Source organism: Natator depressus, chromosome 1 (assembly GCF_965152275.1).
Source record: "Natator depressus isolate rNatDep1 chromosome 1, rNatDep2.hap1, whole genome shotgun sequence".
Lineage (NCBI taxonomy): Eukaryota > Metazoa > Chordata > Testudines > Cheloniidae > Natator > Natator depressus.
Window position 1 is genome coordinate 257,332,481 of NC_134234.1, and position 16,971 is coordinate 257,349,451.

At 43.5% G+C, this 16,971-nt stretch overlaps 1 protein-coding gene across 1 annotated transcript; it reads left to right on the forward strand.

Moving 5' to 3' along the window:
- The first annotated feature begins 2,584 nt into the window (after positions 1 to 2,584).
- RBX1 (ring-box 1) lies at positions 2,585 to 16,571 on the forward strand. The gene is made up of 5 exons (XM_074941673.1): positions 2,585 to 2,790; positions 5,463 to 5,541; positions 13,156 to 13,226; positions 14,885 to 14,970; positions 16,399 to 16,571. The coding sequence occupies exons 1-5, from the start codon at positions 2,677 to 2,679 to the stop codon at positions 16,409 to 16,411; spliced, it is 363 nt and encodes a 120-aa protein (XP_074797774.1). The 5' UTR covers positions 2,585 to 2,676; the 3' UTR covers positions 16,412 to 16,571.
- Positions 16,572 to 16,971: the final 400 nt, after the last annotated feature.

Genomic DNA, 16,971 nt, shown 5'->3' on the forward strand with positions numbered 1-16,971 from the left:
TTTAATTTGGTAGAGATTCCATAGCTGAGGATCCTAACTTTCCAATAAAAACACGAGTTCCTTTGGCTCTGCTATTTCCTACATTTAGTCTCTGGGCAGAAGTGAACCTTATCTACAATTAAATGATTGATTAAAAAGAAGGAAATTCCTACAACAACGAAAAGTCCAAGGTTAAGCCTGAGAATTTTAAACACAAAAAGGTCAGAACAGTCTCAGTTAATATTTCAACACCGCAGTTAAGGCTGCCACTTTCTACAGCTGCCCACCTCTCCTGGCATGGACCAGTGCCCCCTCCCCATTACATTGCCATCCAGCCTCCAGATATAGACTTGAGATCCCTTCATACCACCACTCACACTTCACCTATAAGATGAAGAATCCTACGTACTGCCATTCAGCCTGCGTCTATAGGTCACAGCATCATTCCCATTGCCATCCACTGTATACCCTCTCAATATCCCATAATCCCCCTCTTCTCTTTTGATAACTTCCACCTCTTTCTCAATTCTTATAAATATTAATGAAATCCCATCTGCTCTCCCTCTATGAAGTGAGTGATTGAGTTTTCTTATGTAATAAAAACAGTAGCTGTGCATAAATGTAAGACAACTAAGGCTTGTGTGGTAATAGTGTGTAGGATATGGTCTAGCCTTGGCCTATATGCAGACTTAGGTTAAGGTTAGCCTGCTTTGGGAAGATGAGCCTCTGGTTCTTATTGGGAAAACAGGTTGCAAGAATTCAGGGGAGAGATGGGAGATGAGTCAAAATTGGCACTGAAATCTTAATTGAATAATTTAGAAATTTTGTTTAAAATTTTCAGCCTTTACTTTGTGGTAAGATTGGCTTTGCTCCTTTTCTGTATTTGCTACCACCCTAATTTTATTATTTATACACCGTTTTCTTACCATAATAATGGGAGCTTCCTTCCCCTACAGTCAACAGCTGGAGGTAAGGTAGATTGGTCATGGAATGGCTGCAGGATCTGAGTTCATGTTGGCAAATAACTGATGGCAAACAGTACAGAGGACTAAGATTACCCTATCCAGAGGCAATTATTTAAATCACCAAGGGTGACCCTCTTTTTTGCATCCTACTTCCCTAACTCATCCTTCACTATCTCTTCCCACAAGACCAGTGTGACTGAAATCCATACACTTGCTACATAAGCACATCCCTCAGCTGTCAGCACAAGGAGAGGAAGGATGCTATGTTGCATTTATTCCCCTCCCTTTACCTGTATACATCCAAAGGCATTCTCTGCATTCCTGACATAGTCCTGATGTTTCCCCACTGCCAGGTACCACACCAGTCCCTGGTCTTCAAGGTTTGCCAGCCACTGCTGATTTTTTATGGATGTGTGCCAGTAGCCTTAGTTTCTTAAAGGATCATCCAATTTATTTCAAGAACCACAATGCTACAGCATATATGATTACAATATACTGGAACAGCAGGATAGCATTTGCGCTTTCGGATCATAACAGTGTGTGGGGACACAGCATTGTGATGTGATTTTTGTCCTACAGGATAAATACAAACTACTGGCAGCTCTTTAGCTTCTATCTTCCCAGCTAAAGAGAAGTGGCTGGGGTGTCATTCAAACACTGCTCCTTAATCAGTAGGAGAAGTCATTGCTGAGCTACATGAGGTGCAATGCATCGTTCCTGGTGGATTTAAACAGGTTGCCTCCCTCAGCATTCCCACCACTGGCTTAGCCAGCGAACAGGAACTGAACAGTTTTCCTGGCCCCGGGGGCAGTGGGCAATAGCCTCAGGTCACCCATGTGGGATTTTCCTGTTGAAAAACATGCTTTGCAAATGCTTGTTATGGACAGAATGAGCCTTGGGGCGGGTCAACACTTAACAGGTGGAGGCATCACAACTGAAAATGAGTCGGACAGGACTGGTTTCAGAGTAACAGTCTGTATTCGCAAAAAGAAAAGGAGGACTTGTGGCACCTCAGAGACTAACCAATTTATTTGAGCATAAGCTTTCGTGAGCCACACCTCACTTAATCGGATGCATACTGTTTGACAAGACTCAATCTAGTCTCAAGCATGGTAGCTCTGAGCGCCAGCCACCCCGTATTGTCCCCTGCTGCCCTGACAACTAGCACCTTGAAAGGCTGGTGCATTTGTTTGGAAGGAGACACTTAGTTTGAATTTCTGTACAGGGAGGCATAGGGCCAAGTCCAGCCTGTGGCTGCCCCAGTGCAATGTCCTGTCGGTCCCTGGGGGCCACGGCCATGGAGCAGGGAGCAGAGAACAGCCAACAGCCTCGCGTATGCGGCCGGCCTGGCGCCGGGGCTTCGCGCACCTCGCGGCCTCGGGCCCAGGCTGCGGACGAGGCGCTGCGCGCGCCGCGGGGCCGGACAGGGGCCGCGCAGACTGACGGGCGGGGCGGGCCCCCAGCAGCACTCCAACGCTCGGGAGGGAAGTCTTGCGTCTCCCTTTAAATGCTGCTGCCGGGCCCAGCCCCCCCATCGGGTTGCGCAACTCTGTCATGAGGGCGGGGGAGGCTGACTCTGGGCTCCGCCCTGGCCGGCGCCTTTAAGAGACCAGTGTCGTGTGACGCTTCCTTCCTCTCACCCCCCGCTCCGCACACACCTGTTTGCGCGCGGGGAGGGGCGAGGGGAAGGGAAAAGGGAGGCTGTCGCGAGTCTTCGTCCCCTGTCCCGCGCATGCGCAATAAGGGGACCTGGAATCGTGTATTCAAAATGGCGGCGGCGATGGATGTGGACACCCCGAGCGGCACCAATAGCAGCGCCAGTAAGAAGCGCTTCGAAGTGAAGAAGGTGCGGTCTCTGGGGGGCGTCACCCTGACAGCTGCGGGGCGAGATAGGGGCGAACGGGCCGGTCGCTCCGGGGCGAGGACGGGGCGGGTCTTGTTCTCCTCAGGGGCCGGGTCTCCGGTTCCGCGCTACTCAGGAGGGGGCGGGGCTCTGGGTTTCTGGCGGAGTTCGGGGCCAATAGCTGCGGCGGGGCCGCTGTACGTGGGGGATGGAGGGGCCAATCAGCCGCGCTGTTGTTGCCGGGTGACAGTGGCGTACGGGGAGGGGCGAAGGGGTGGGGCTGTGTCAGGGAGGCGCCCGCTCTCTCACAGGGGCCTGGGCGGTGGCAGGCGGGGAGGGATGGGGGCGGGGCGACGCCTCGGCTCAGCCAACTCTGTCAGGACGATGCTGCGCGGCCTGGCCGGGGAGGTGTGGGGGGACGCGCGGGGGGCGAGGTAACGCACCGGGGACACGGCTGCATGGGGTCTCTGGTGTAGCCCTGCCCCAACACGGAGCCACCCGTGACGGGGCCTCGCTGCCGCTTAATTTGGTGATGTCAGGACTTGGGAGCCCTCTTCTGCGGGGGTCTGCTGACAGGCTGAAGGTTCCTTCTTCCTGACCCTGGTCTAGTCTTTGGGGTGGTGCAGGGGACCCCCGGACAGTATTACTGCGCCTTTGCCAGTGGCCTTGGCTCCTCTTCCCCACCCCCTGGATTCTGCCTCGAAGCTGGCTGGGGCCCATCCAGGAGGAAGGACGTCTTGTCTCATTTCCTCCTTTCATTCAACCCCCAAAATGAAGGGTCAGGGAGCCAGGGGTGCGCTGGCAGCCCAGGAGTGGGCCCTGCATGATGAGGTTTCTCTTGTCAACCCAGCGAGAAGTTTGCCAATGGAGACCTCCACTGGGCAAAAGTGAAAAGGGTGCTCAGGACCTCTCATAACCTTCCTCAGACACCTGAGTGACAGAAGTAGTGGCCGCCGCACTCCAGGAGTGTGTGTGAATGTGAGTTTGATTGTGGGTAAGACTGGCTCATGCTGAGTGAAGCTTGTCCTACATGACCTCCCCTGGCAACACATGATGTCAGAGATCTCGTGACTCCAGTCAGAGCTTCTAGTCACAGGCCAGTTGGTTACTCCAGCCTTGCCCAGTGGGCATGAATACAACATCACCAGAAATGAAGACACTCTAACTGTAGTGTAGTTGATTGGATCATCTTCTGCCTTCCCCTGTAGCTATATTGGCTTTACTGATCTGACAGATGTAAAATAAGCAATAAAATCCTGATTTTTATCTCTAAATTTAATAGCTGTGACTTGGATACATCAGGTCTCCTGAGTAAGAAGGCTTTTACAAGTTTACATTGTTACTTCTCAGTTTAGAAAAACACTTTAATGGTAGCAGCGGTCAGAAATCTGGGCCTGCAGTTTATGCAGCATGAAAACACTGAGAGGGGAGGAAAAGTAATTTGTACAAAGAGCTATAATGAGCAAGTAAGGAGACATTTAGGACAAGTATCAGGAAACACTTACTAATGGTGACATCTGTTGGTAGGGTGGACTCTGAGAAGACGTGATGGAAACATCACTTGATATGCTTGTATACAGGAAAATTATATACTGTGGAGAACAATCACTTACTGGAAAGGGAGTTAGACAATAATCTCTAACTTATATTGCTGTGACATAATCGGTCTAGAGTATTTGCCACCCACAATGTCAGGCAACCAAGTTCTGGTATCCTGTGTAATTATGAAGTGTCTTCTAATTGAATCTTTTTGGGGGGCAGAGAAGGGGATGGGATGCACTCTGTTATAATTCTGTATCATTTGGCTAAGAGTTCCAATCCTGTGGTTTTTTTTTTCTTTCAAATATTGTCCCCTTAAATGCATAGCAGACCCTCTTCTTGTAGGCTTTTGTGATCATGGAAGTCAGTCCCTTTTTTGGGGGGGATGACACCTCAGATCTCACCTTTTAAGCGATTTTTAGCTCCCCACCCCAAAAAAACCCAACAACCATTTATTCAGTCACCCATATTGGATCCTCAGATGTGCCCTGCAGTTCTTTGTGCTAGCTCCTATTGTGTTTGAAAAAAGGGACTTCAGTGCAGGGAGGCATATAAACTGTCTCAAGTAATTGGTTCCCATTGTTCTGCAGTGGTGACTTATTGGTAGGGCTGCTGCTAATGGTGGTAGTTTCTGTTTTGTCAAGGATATCTGGATTGGACTTCCAGTAAGGTGCACGCATTCCGTCAGTGCTAAGGATGTGGCTTGGGGAGGAAAAGACCCACATGGATATGGGATTCAGATCTTTTGAATAGAAATATGAACGGTTGTATTTCCCTTAGTAAAAATAAGGGACTTATATTTAAGAGTGACTGGCTTATGTAGGTAAATGACTACATCTTTCCTAACTAGGAGTCTGTTTTATATTTATATTTCTTGTGTAATAAATAATTTCTGCTGTTTCCTGGGTTGGCAGGAAATGCTTGGGTCTTGGGGTGGATTCAGGAGTGTCTCATTACTCCCAAGCAACTCTACCTTTTCCAAAGAGTGGTGGTGGTAGGTTTTCAAGGAGATCTCTCCATCCTGTGCTCTGAAGAGCTGGGATCTCAGGAATAGTGCAACGGGGGGTGGGGGGGAAGGAATCCTCTGACAGATATTGTAATTTCAATAGAAAATGTGTTCTTCTTTCTCTTTGTAGTGGAATGCAGTAGCTCTCTGGGCCTGGGACATTGTGGTTGATAACTGTGCCATTTGCAGGAACCATATCATGGATCTGTGTAAGTAAATGGAGTGGGGGGAAATTACAGGCACTATGGCTATTCAGACATGGTAGTTCCCTCACAGATGTGATGTACAGCCAAAATCACCTCTAGGAGTGAGGTTTTTTCAAAGCCCAAAATTGCAAGCTTGTGTTTTGGTAATGTCTAAAGGCCAGGATCTAATCTCCTTCACCACCGCATTTCCCTTTTTTCCCCACTTTAAAAGAGGGACAAACTGAAGAATTAAATTGGTGTCACACTGCTACACAGGAGTCAGTGTTGGCTGGGCAGGGGTTTGGAAAGAAGTGCCGGGAGGTGGAGTAATGATGAGGGGCCAAAGGTGAGATGAGATTATTTAGGGGTGGGAATCATGTATAAACTGAACTAATTAGAAAACCCAAATTGATTATTGATTCTTGCATTAAACCAGTGAAGATTATGACACACAATACTTATACAATTACTGACAGACCAAGAGTCCAGTCAGACCACTAACCTCAATTTGTATCATTCCACAGAAGATAGCATTAGCTACCTCATGCTGGGTATTATAATCTGGAATTGTGTGGTGGCTATCCAGAGGCATGTGGATTGTTTTGTTATAGAATAGACAAACCAAACAATCAAAAATACTTGAACAATACAAACATTACCCTTAAATGTCTGTTCTGCTTTATCTGGGAACACTGTACAATAAGCTTAATTTTACAAATAAACATCAAAACACTTACTCCATATGAAGAGTATTAAACTGGAGTTCAGTTTAAAAAATTTCTAACATGAAGTGTATACGCGAACACAGATCAGTCACTCGTATCAATTCTGCAAAGAGTTACAAAATGGGTACAAAAACAGATTATCAGAATTGAGTGTTAGCAGAGGCACAAAATCTAACTGCCTACCCTTGCCTTAGTATAGATGGACAAAAAAATATTTGGCATACTCTAGGTGAACCCTGTGAGAACAGTTTTCCAAGGCTGGTCTTGCTTTGTTCATTATCTTCAGTCTTGTAAAATAAAAAGTACACCTGTGGGGCATTTAAACATTTGAGGCCCTAGTTAGAATATAGGCATGAGCAAATCTTGGTCCTCAGAGAATCCCATAGGTTAACATAATTTTTAATTCATGGAATAAATTCTGTTTATATAAACCAGTGGAACTTGGTGTGACTTAAGACAACTGACCTACCCCCAAACTATTTATGGTCTTCCATACCAAGACCTAACATGCAGTATTTGGTCAGGTCTGACATTTATTTTGAGAAATCATGGAGAACTGGGAAAGAGTGGAGAAATTTTTGTGGGGGAGGAAATGGAAAGAATGATCCTGGCTGTTACTATCTTGGTAAGTCTCATGTCAGCCTTAATAAAATAATGGACCAAATACTAAGAGGAAAAAATTACATCTAGAAGATAAGCAGCAACAGGTTTAGAAAAACTCACACCACAGTGCATTGCTTTTTGGGGGAGGCAGGTGAGGGGTTGTGCAAGTAGAATTACAAACAGTGGTTGAAGGGAGCCTGATGTAATAACTTGATTTTGGGGAAGCACTTAATTATGTTTAACAAATTTTTTACTTGCTAAATTAATTCATATTGGCTTGGATAGGGGCACTCTCACATGAAAATGGGCTGAGATACAAACAAACAGTGATACTTGACTTGTACAGAGTTGGGGAAGTGTCTAACTGGGTGCTGTAAGGATTAGTGTTGGTTCTGGACTTATTTAACATAATTAATCTGGAAGAAAGTAAACAGCATTTTAATTTTTCATATAGTAAACTGAGAGGTCAGAAATCATTCAGAAACTGAAATTAATATCTGCAGGACCACCAAAATGAGACTTCTAAAAAAATGCACGGTAATACACTTGGGATTAGGGTATGTGAAACAGATATTTAATGGCAAGGGAAAACCTGGAAAGCAGGAATGTTGAAAGAGAGCTATGAGTAATAGGAAGCAGAATATTAAAATATTATACACACAAACTACATTAAAAGAACATTTGGCTTGCAAAGTCAAGCACTAAAAAATTAGGAAATGCCAGAAGTCTATCCTGTGCACTGAATGAGGCAGGGGTCCTATGGGGTGGAAAAAAGTACATGATCATGTAATTAAAAGCTGTATCAGAGGGCTGAATTAAAGGTTGCACAGACAGCCTTCATTCTGGCTTTTCCTAACTTTTGAATGTTTAGCTCTTAGTGTTTTAACCTTAGTGTTTTAACAATTTTGTGTGTCACTTTCTAAATGTTTTAATATGACCAAAATGTATTTTTCCTCTAGCTTTGTTCTCAAACAGCTGAACCATTTTGGCTGAAATTGGGGGGGGAGGGGGGGAGAAAGCACCCTGAGGTAGACACCTGCCATGTAAAATTTCAGCTCAAATGGGTAAGGTTTGGCAAAGTTTAGAGGCAACTTGAAATATAGTAAGAAATGTCTGGCAATGTGAATGATATGCAGTATTACCAGCCTCCTCCTGTAATGAATTTGCAATGTAATATACTAACAAAAAAGACTAGTGCAGTCTTGGGCTGCATACATTGAGCTATTAAAGAAGCCTCTGTCTGGTCAACTCTGGTGACGCTGCACCTACAATACTGTATTGGTTTTGGCCATCTCATAACCACAAAAATATATACGAACAGGATCGAGTCCAGAGAAGAGACACACAATGCTTAAGGGATTGAAGGGATTAATTTGAGAAGACTAAAAAGTAATTGTGAATAGCTTGACTATGTGATGACTAAGCCTGGAACATAACTGTCTACAAATATTTGGACGGTGTAAACACTAATGGAGGAAAGAAATATGGTACAGGGGATTATAACTAGAAGTGATCATATGACCTTGAGCAGAAGAATGAAACTAAATATTGAGAAAATCCAATAGAAATATATAGTATTGTAAATATAAAGTACTGGAATAGTCTTCCAAAGAGCATAGTGGAATCCCCTCCTGTGCCAAATTTTAAAAACTGGACTGGGGAAGCCCTAGAAAACTTTGTAGGAAACATCTGCACTAGCAGTAAGGTGATTAGTTGACTTGATTGTTTCTTCCATCTCTGACTTCTGATGCAGTACAGTACTTGAAGCCATGAATAATTCTAGAAGGCAACTTTGCAGGGAGAAAGAGAACACAATGTAGTGTGTATTTTCACAATACTGTTGCTCAAAGGAGCCACTCAAAATAATAAAAGGAGGGAGGAAAAAAAGGAGTCTCCTGGGTAGCCACACCTTAACAAGTATTAATTTGGAGGTCCATTAATATAGCTGCAAATAAAGGAGAACCATGCCTTATTTTCTGTCAGCAATTATTAGAGAGAAAATTGAATCTTAGGTTGCTTCTCTTTCCATATTAACATACCGAAGGCTGCCAAAGTAGTGGAGGAAACAAAAGGGGGTCTCTTACTGGAGAAATGCTGAAATACATGTTTACTGTGGGATCCTGACCACTCCCCTAGTGCAAGACATTTGGGCGGCACTTCTTTCAAATACTACAGATAGCTCATGCTTGTCCACAAGACTCCAGGTCTCTGCCACACCCCTTCTGCCTTCACTTCAGATTCTCTGCCGCTAGCAAAGAGAAGTAGTTAAGCACTCCCATGTTATCTACTACAATCTCTGCTTTTATAGTTTAATTTGGGGCAGCAGCCAGCAAATCTCCCCTGCTGGGGGGGGGGGGGGGGGGGGGCGGCGCAGAGGCAGAATTTTCAGGATTTGCTCCCTGAATGCGGCCACCAAGGGAGCTCCTTCTCTCCCTTTGTTAACCCCTTGTCTGTCATGGTGGAGCTGGAAACGTGGAGAAGCAGAAGGTCAAGAGGTGATCCATCTGCAAGGATGCTGCCTTGGGAGCTAAAGAATGGGCGTATGTCTATGATTGCCTCCAGCCTGCCAAGACTTGCCCTATCAGGGAAGGAGTTCAGTCTGGATGGCTCGTTTGGGGGCCTTTGCATCCACCAACACCAGCCCAGGGCTCCCCCAGAGATGTGTCTGCAAGCGGTCTGACCTCTTAAGTGTTTGGGACTCTGCAGTATGGACCATACTTGCTGATGAACAGCTCTTCAGGAATAAGTCCAAAACTCCTTTTACACACTCACATACATACACACACTCTAAAGTGAAAAGTCTCCCCTTGAAGAGAGAAGCTCCAGGGTCCTACTTCAGGTTTAAGTGAGTAATTTTATTTGCCAAGGAATCTGGTGTCCTGTCTGACCCATCTTATTCCCAAGAGGAAGATCTGGACACTCAGGGAAGCTTTCCCCTACGCTTCCTATTCAATTCTAATACTGAATGATGCGGACCACCAGAGCTCAAAACCTACACATCCCTACAGATTAACCTGAGCCAGAACACCAGCTGAGACAGAACTTTGGTAGATAACCATGATCACCTCAAAATGGCAAAAGTGTTCTAGATCCTAATCACCTTCCCCAAGTTCTAACTTCTCCTCAGGAGCAAACAATCATAACCCCAAGCCAGAGAAGTAGGATAGATTCTTTCCTCTGTAAATATTTGGAATGGCAAAGAGGAAGGAAGAGGATGTCAAGATCAAGCGAGCAAAACAAGACAAACAGGCTAAAACCAAGGATAAATATTTCCTATCCAACGCTAAGGAGGAGTTTGCCACAAACTACAACAAATCAAATAAATTTTTATACTGTGTTCGTGTTGATGGAACCCTGGACTGGGGCAGGGGAGAGGGGCAGACATGGGGAGGGACACAGAGCTATGACCGCTAATTTAGTGGGCAGGTGTCAACTTTGGTTTAAGCCCTGGACAGTGGATAACTATTCAAAGTAAATTTTTTGTGCCTTAGAATTATCAGGTGGAATATGTTGAGAGAGAAGCTTGATGTGTTATACCCAATACTATGGACATACCAAAGCATTTTCTCCTCGCTTTTCAAAGTCTGGGAAGGAGCAGAAGTTCTTTTAATCCTTACCCATCGCAAAGGTAGCAGGGAAGGGATGACTTATGTTCTGGGTCTAGGCATTACCTCTGAAATGTCTGAGGGAAGCTAGTACAGCCCAAACAGTAAGTATGACTAGAGCCATCTTACCTCCATGCAGAAATAGGGTTAGGGCAAGATATCCTAATTCTCAGAGCATTGGTCCCAGTTGATTTTGGAGAGAGGTATGCGTGATTGTGCAGTTCAGATGCTCTGTGGAGCATCAGGCTCTTCCACATACCTTCACTTAATTTTTCAGTCTCCAGAAGTCAGCATACAATCATCCTTTGAAGGTAATTTCTCACTTCCTATAACTATGGGTGATTGAGCATTTTTCATCTCGAGAGAAAGAGCTCAGAGATCTACTCAGTATCCATAGTAAGAAAAAGATCTTATGGAATCTCAGCCATCTTAGACCTTGAGAGACTAAACAGTTCCACTAAGAAGATAAAATTCAGGATGGAGTCTGCCAGATTCCCCAACATAAGGGGTTCTTATGGAGACACTGCATCAACAGACTATCTGGAATGGTCCCCAACCCCCAAGAAGTAGACTGATATCCAAGCAACTACATTATCCCTAGCTTGACTTATTAGTATCAAGTAGGAATGCGAAGGCAAGACTCTTCTGCACGAGGGAAGCAGGTCAAAGATTAATAGGAACGGACACTGGCTCATAGATGACTGAATAAAGTCTGTGGTTCCCCCTTCTGCTCCTAGGAAGAATGACTGATTACAATGTTTTTTAAATTTGCCACCCCAAATTGGCCAAAGAAAAGTTGTTGCAGCTGTCTGTTCCTGTCCCAGGATGTGGTCCTGCTTCCCGATCCTAACTATGTAAGACTGAGTCTGGGCACTGAAATGATGAATTCCAAACCAATGGGCAATTCTCCAAAGTAACAAAGCTCTGTCAGCCTCCTGAATACCTTCCACCTTCTTGAGTAACTAAAGAATTTGGACACAGTTCCATTGGTGTCAAGATTGAAAGGTCAGCAACACGAACTCAGGTGTTCAGCTCTTCTGAATTTCTTATGTTATTGCCTAGATTTTGAACCTAAGACTTTCGTGAAAAGATGTGACTGTGGAAAGTGTGTGACAAATGAAATCTTACCTAAATCTGTAGTAGATTACCTGATGGTATTGAAAATCCCTAGGCATAACTTGGTATGGATAGTTGCTCACAACCAAGGTTAACTCACCTTTTCATACCTCATGAGAAAACTGTTCTTCCTCTTGTTTGTCTAATGCCTGAACACCTGCAAGAAAATGTATGATAAATCTGAGAAGAGCAATTAAAACAGACTTCAGTAGAATAGATAAATGCAGTAAAACTTCATCTTTGTTAGGTTCCACAATAAATGCCTAGGCTTGAAAGCATCCAAATCCTCCATGGTTTGGTGGGTCAAATTCTATATCCCTGAAGTATATTCAGACACAAACTAACTTCGGAAAGTACTGTAGCCTATTCAACTTCTTCCTTGGTAGGAAAAAGATCTGTCCCCTGGTTACCTATCAAAATTGTTAATAACAATGTGGGCTTGACTTCTACCGCTTTGCAGAAGCATCCTTTGTCGGGGTGTGTGTGTGTGTGTGTTTTAAGCATTGGCATCAAAACCGTATAATATTGATTCTAGGGAAGGGGCAATACTTACCTTTATCTCGTCCTTACTGCTTATTTTATTTCAGATTACACTCTAATTGGAGGTTCCAGAGTAGCAGCCGTGTTTAGTCTGTATTCGCAAAAAGAAAAGGGGTACTTGTTGCACCTTAGAGACTAACAAATTTATTTGAGCATAAGCTTTCATGAGCTACAGCTCACTTCATCGGATGCATTCATCCGATGAAGTGAGCTGTAGCTCACGAAAGCTTATGCTCAAATAAATTTTAGTCTCTAAGGTGCCACAAGTACTCTAATTGGAGAGGTCCAACTCTAGAATGGAAAATCTGGGGCTGACCTCTTCCTTTTTCCCCTCCCTTCTCCTTTCATGCCACCTGAGAAGTTCTTTGGGCATTTTTACGACAGTCTTTGCAGGTTCCCTCTCTATATAACACCTGAATAAGAGATTACTGTTAAGTAATATTTAACATGTACTGTACCATGTAGCTTTGGAAGTGCTTATCTGGTACAAGGCTACAAAGATGTGGCCAAGGTCCATGCTACATGAATAAATTTGCACAAGCGCTGATTGTTACAAACCAAATATCTTGAACGAGGTGGAGAGGGCAGTCCCAGATAGAGAATCTTGTATAGCAAATCTTCCTCTTAACTAAATCTTTCCTCACAATTTTGATACAATAATCCGTAACAATAACTATAATAAAAACCCTTCAAAAGCCAAACAGACTTTGGTATGACAAAATTAGAAATATTTGTCTTTACAATTTGGAAAGCAGACACATTTCAGTGACAGATGATATAGGTACTCCTACACAATTCCCCCTTCCTACCCCCAAAATAATCTAAGAAAGTGAACAAAAAAATCTGTCTTCATTAATAACTGATTAGTTCCTCCCTCCCCAAGTTGAAAAAAATCTTACTTAAACCCAGTGATTTCCAACACTCTGCTTGTTTGTAATAAGTCCAACAAAACAAAGAGCTCGGGTATTTTTCCTCATTTATTGTAGTAAAGAGGATTGTTACAAGTAGAAAGGGTCTCACTTCTGAATGTGTTTAATCTTTCTCTACAGGTATAGAATGTCAAGCTAACCAGGCATCGGCTACCTCTGAAGAGTGTACTGTCGCATGGGGTGTCTGCAATGTAAGGCAAACTGCTTTCACTAACCAGCTATTATGAAAAAATTAGGTCCCCTATTTTCTATTGCTCAAAATCAGAATAGAGAAAGCTAATCCATTAAGATGGTCTCATAGTTCTTTACTAGGAAAGAATTTTCAAACCCTGGATGCTTACTGTGATGTAGAGAGATGACGAGAAGAAGGGAAGAAGAAAATGGAAAAATGAGGGTTGGGAATGTGTAGAACAAGACAGGTTGGGAGAAAGAGAATACAGAAAAGGAAGGGGTAAAGGATAGAAATACCTCTGTACCTTGTTGCTTGGCAATATTGTAGGAATTTAATTTTGAGATGTGAATATCTCTGAATATTCAAGGGACAGGCTCATAGCTGGGAGTTGTCCCATCCTCAGAAAACAAAGTGTTATTGGATGCCAACACATCGATTTCTCGATGTGCAAGCCTATGTGGAGGGTCAGCTTTTTGACTAGAGGGTTTTTCTGTATTTAAAAATTGTTCCAGTTAATTTCAGATTTTCCCATTTTGCTGAGGCATCGCTGTCCTTCACACAGGGTACCAGCCATGTCTCTAGACTCAAGCTTGCAAATCAGCATTTCCCCACCACCTCATGTACTGGCAAGGGCATACTGTGTATGTATGTATGCAAGGCATGCATTGCATGCCCGAGGACTGGTTTTACCTGCAGAACAGTTCTGGGCAGCCCCTGAACACGCATGAAGGATACTTTTTTTAGAACTAAATGGCATCCTGCACACAGTGTGATCACATGTACACTGTATGTGTTAGGTCACAACACATGCAGGATGCCATTTTGCCTGGAGGTTTGGCATTGTTTGCTTGACCAAGTGTCATGGCATGCCACTGTGTCCAGGGTAACAGTTAAAGGGTTGCATAAAGAAACTACTCTTGCCAGACTTGGACCTGGCTACATTACAAAAACTACTATGTGGTGGAGCCATGTTACAACAAGATAGTGCCTCAACAAGGCTAAAAACAAAGTTGTATCTGTCTACAGAGGCAAGATAAAATCATGGCTTTTAGTGTTAAGTGTTTGGAACTGGGATTCCCAACATAAGCCTTTAATGGGACTGATAAGTGGGACTCTAATTTTTAAGGAGCTAAAGGAGGACAGCATCTGCAGCAAATATGTAATAGAGCTTTCTATCTGGCCTCCCAAAGTCACTTGTATTCAAACATCATTTGGTTCAGAGTACTTGCAGAATGCTTCCTTCAGCCTCTACCTTCATCTCCATCATTCCTGCCCTTCAGGACGTTCTCTGGTTCTTCAAATATTTGTCCACTATGAAATTCCTCTTCTTGGCTCCATCGACATGTCTCTATTGGCCTCTACTCTGCTAGTACTAACAGCTGCTGAACGCTGCTCTCCCTCCTTTGTCAGAAATCTGTGGTTTGCCTTAGCATCAGCTCTGAAACAGCCTCTTCGCTGCTACTTCATTGATATTTCCCTTCCTTTTCTTAACAGATCAAAACCATCCTCTTCCTTGCCATTTATCATTGAGCTCAGTCAGCTCTCCACATCTCCTAGTTTACAAACGCTCAGTGTACCCTTTTTTATAGTGACACTTTCATTGCTTTAATTTCTCTGTATTAAGAGATTCATGAACAGCACCTTATGAAACTATGTAACTTGTACCTTCTCTTTCAGCATGCTTTCCACTTCCACTGCATCTCTCGTTGGCTTAAGACTCGCCAGGTGTGTCCACTGGACAACAGAGAATGGGAGTTCCAAAAGTAGGTATCCTGTGCCTTTCCCAACATGGAACATACTATTGACCATCCATTGGCTCTTGTGATGAGTGCTAGGCAATGTTAATCTCTGCTAGATCTTGCTGATAGAGCACCCAGGTATCTTTCTCATTTTGGGGTTTGGCCGCATGCTCTGTTCCTACTAGGAGGAGTTTTCTGTGTCACTGTACAGCGATCTTTGCTAACAGAGTTTATGGGCTCTGAAGGGTGTCCAGATAGTCCTGGTGTAAGTGAGAGCAGTTATAAACTGGAGCTCTACATCGACATTTTCCTCTAGAGAGCATAGAGAAGTGAAATTCACTGATAGCAGAGCTCCACATGAGTGACTTGGGTTCAGAAACTAACCTGGGTTAAATCCATTGCTCCAAAACCTGGGTATTGTGTTTATGTCAAGATGCCAAAAATTGTATCGGGTCACTCTGACCTTGCATTGTTGAGATTTGTTTTAAAACCCTATTAAGGTTACAGATGACTAAAACTAACTTAGCTGTCTTGGCTTGGTGGATGTTTGCTTGCAGTGCAGAACCACTAAGCAAATGAGCCAGACTGATGGCCTTGCCTAAAGACCCATCATTAGAATAGCTAGAGAAGCTACTGATTAGTATTGAGGGGCACTGACCTATTTATATGGGGGTACAGAAGTGTGATACTAGGGAGTATTGAAGGTTGGGTTTGAGATGCAGTAAGCTGAAAATGGTATCAAGAACTGACCTAGCACCCGCCCCACTCTGTGCCTGGTTTAACGGAATCATTTATCTATTAACCACTTACTTTGCTAGGTACAGATTCACCCAGATTTTTTTAAGAGCATTCTCTTTAAACTGTCCTGACTTCTAAAGCAGGAGTTTTAAAATTTCTCAGTCCCATATTTGGGCATTAATTGGCACTCAGTTGTGTAAATGGCTGCTTCTGTGACAACTTCAGCACCAAAGTGCAGGATTTGAACATCTTAAGGCAGCCATAATTGAAAACTGGACTCATGGGGCAGCTATTCTGTTTGGCTAGTGACTAAGATGCCTAGGTACCAGTATGAGACATGAACTGGCTTACATTTTATACATGCCTAGTAATGTATAAGGGGTAATGATATACTCCAGCCTCTCTATGCCAAGGACAGACCTGAGAAGTGGAGTTCAGGCAGGAGATTGTGACGATAGGGTCACAAGTCCATGAAATGATAAGCTATTTAGTCTCCCCCCAATTAATCACTACTGTCTGGGAGAATTAAGGAAAAAGTTAAATAGGTACCTTTGCTTTTTGCTATTTCTACTGAGGTTGAAATACATATTTGTATGTTGCATGTTAATTGGATTAAATATTATCATGAGAGTGAAGCTGGTGCCAAAAAATCAACATTGGTATTCAGTATAAAAATAACAAGCACGGTAACATAACAAATATTTGTATTTTCAGGTATGGGCACTAAGGAAAGATGGTCGCCAAGTTTACCCTTCTGTCACCACCATAATTGGCTCCTCTTGTTAGTGGGTCTGTTTTAGGAATTATGTAAATCAGTTATGTCTTGTGTTTTGCTTTAATCTTAATGCTGCCATATTGTATACTCTTAAATAAAATATTGTTGGAACATCCCATCTAACTTTGTTTTGTATTCATGAATGAAATGATTGTGAACAGGGTGGTATCCTCTTCAAAGGGAATCCAACTGGGCTTTTATTAGTCAATTTAGTGTTAGTGACAGTTCTGGGGACTACCATCCTGTGTTCCACAAGACAGAACTTCCCATACAACCTGCCTTGTCAATATGCCTGATTTCTCACCAAGCAATTTAAAACTACATCTTTGCACTTACTAAATTCTGTGAGAGGTCAATGGGAGGAGGACCTGGCCCTTAATTCTGGGCCAGCAGAGGGGTTTTAGTTGTGCTGACAGTATTTTTGAGATGGACACTTTTCTGCTAGAAGGCAGACCGTGATATCAGTTGATCATTTCATACAAATTCCCTATTGTCATCAGATGGAAATTACT

Coding starts and splice junctions, on each gene's coding strand:
- RBX1 (XM_074941673.1), top strand. CDS start 2,677: ATGCGCAATAAGGGGACCTGGAATCGTGTATTCAAAATGGCGGCGGCG. Junction 2,791..5,462: donor AGCGCTTCGAAGTGAAGAAG/GTGCGGTCTCTG, acceptor TTCTCTTTGTAG/TGGAATGCAGTAGCTCTCTG. Junction 5,542..13,155: donor GAACCATATCATGGATCTGT/GTAAGTAAATGG, acceptor CTTTCTCTACAG/GTATAGAATGTCAAGCTAAC.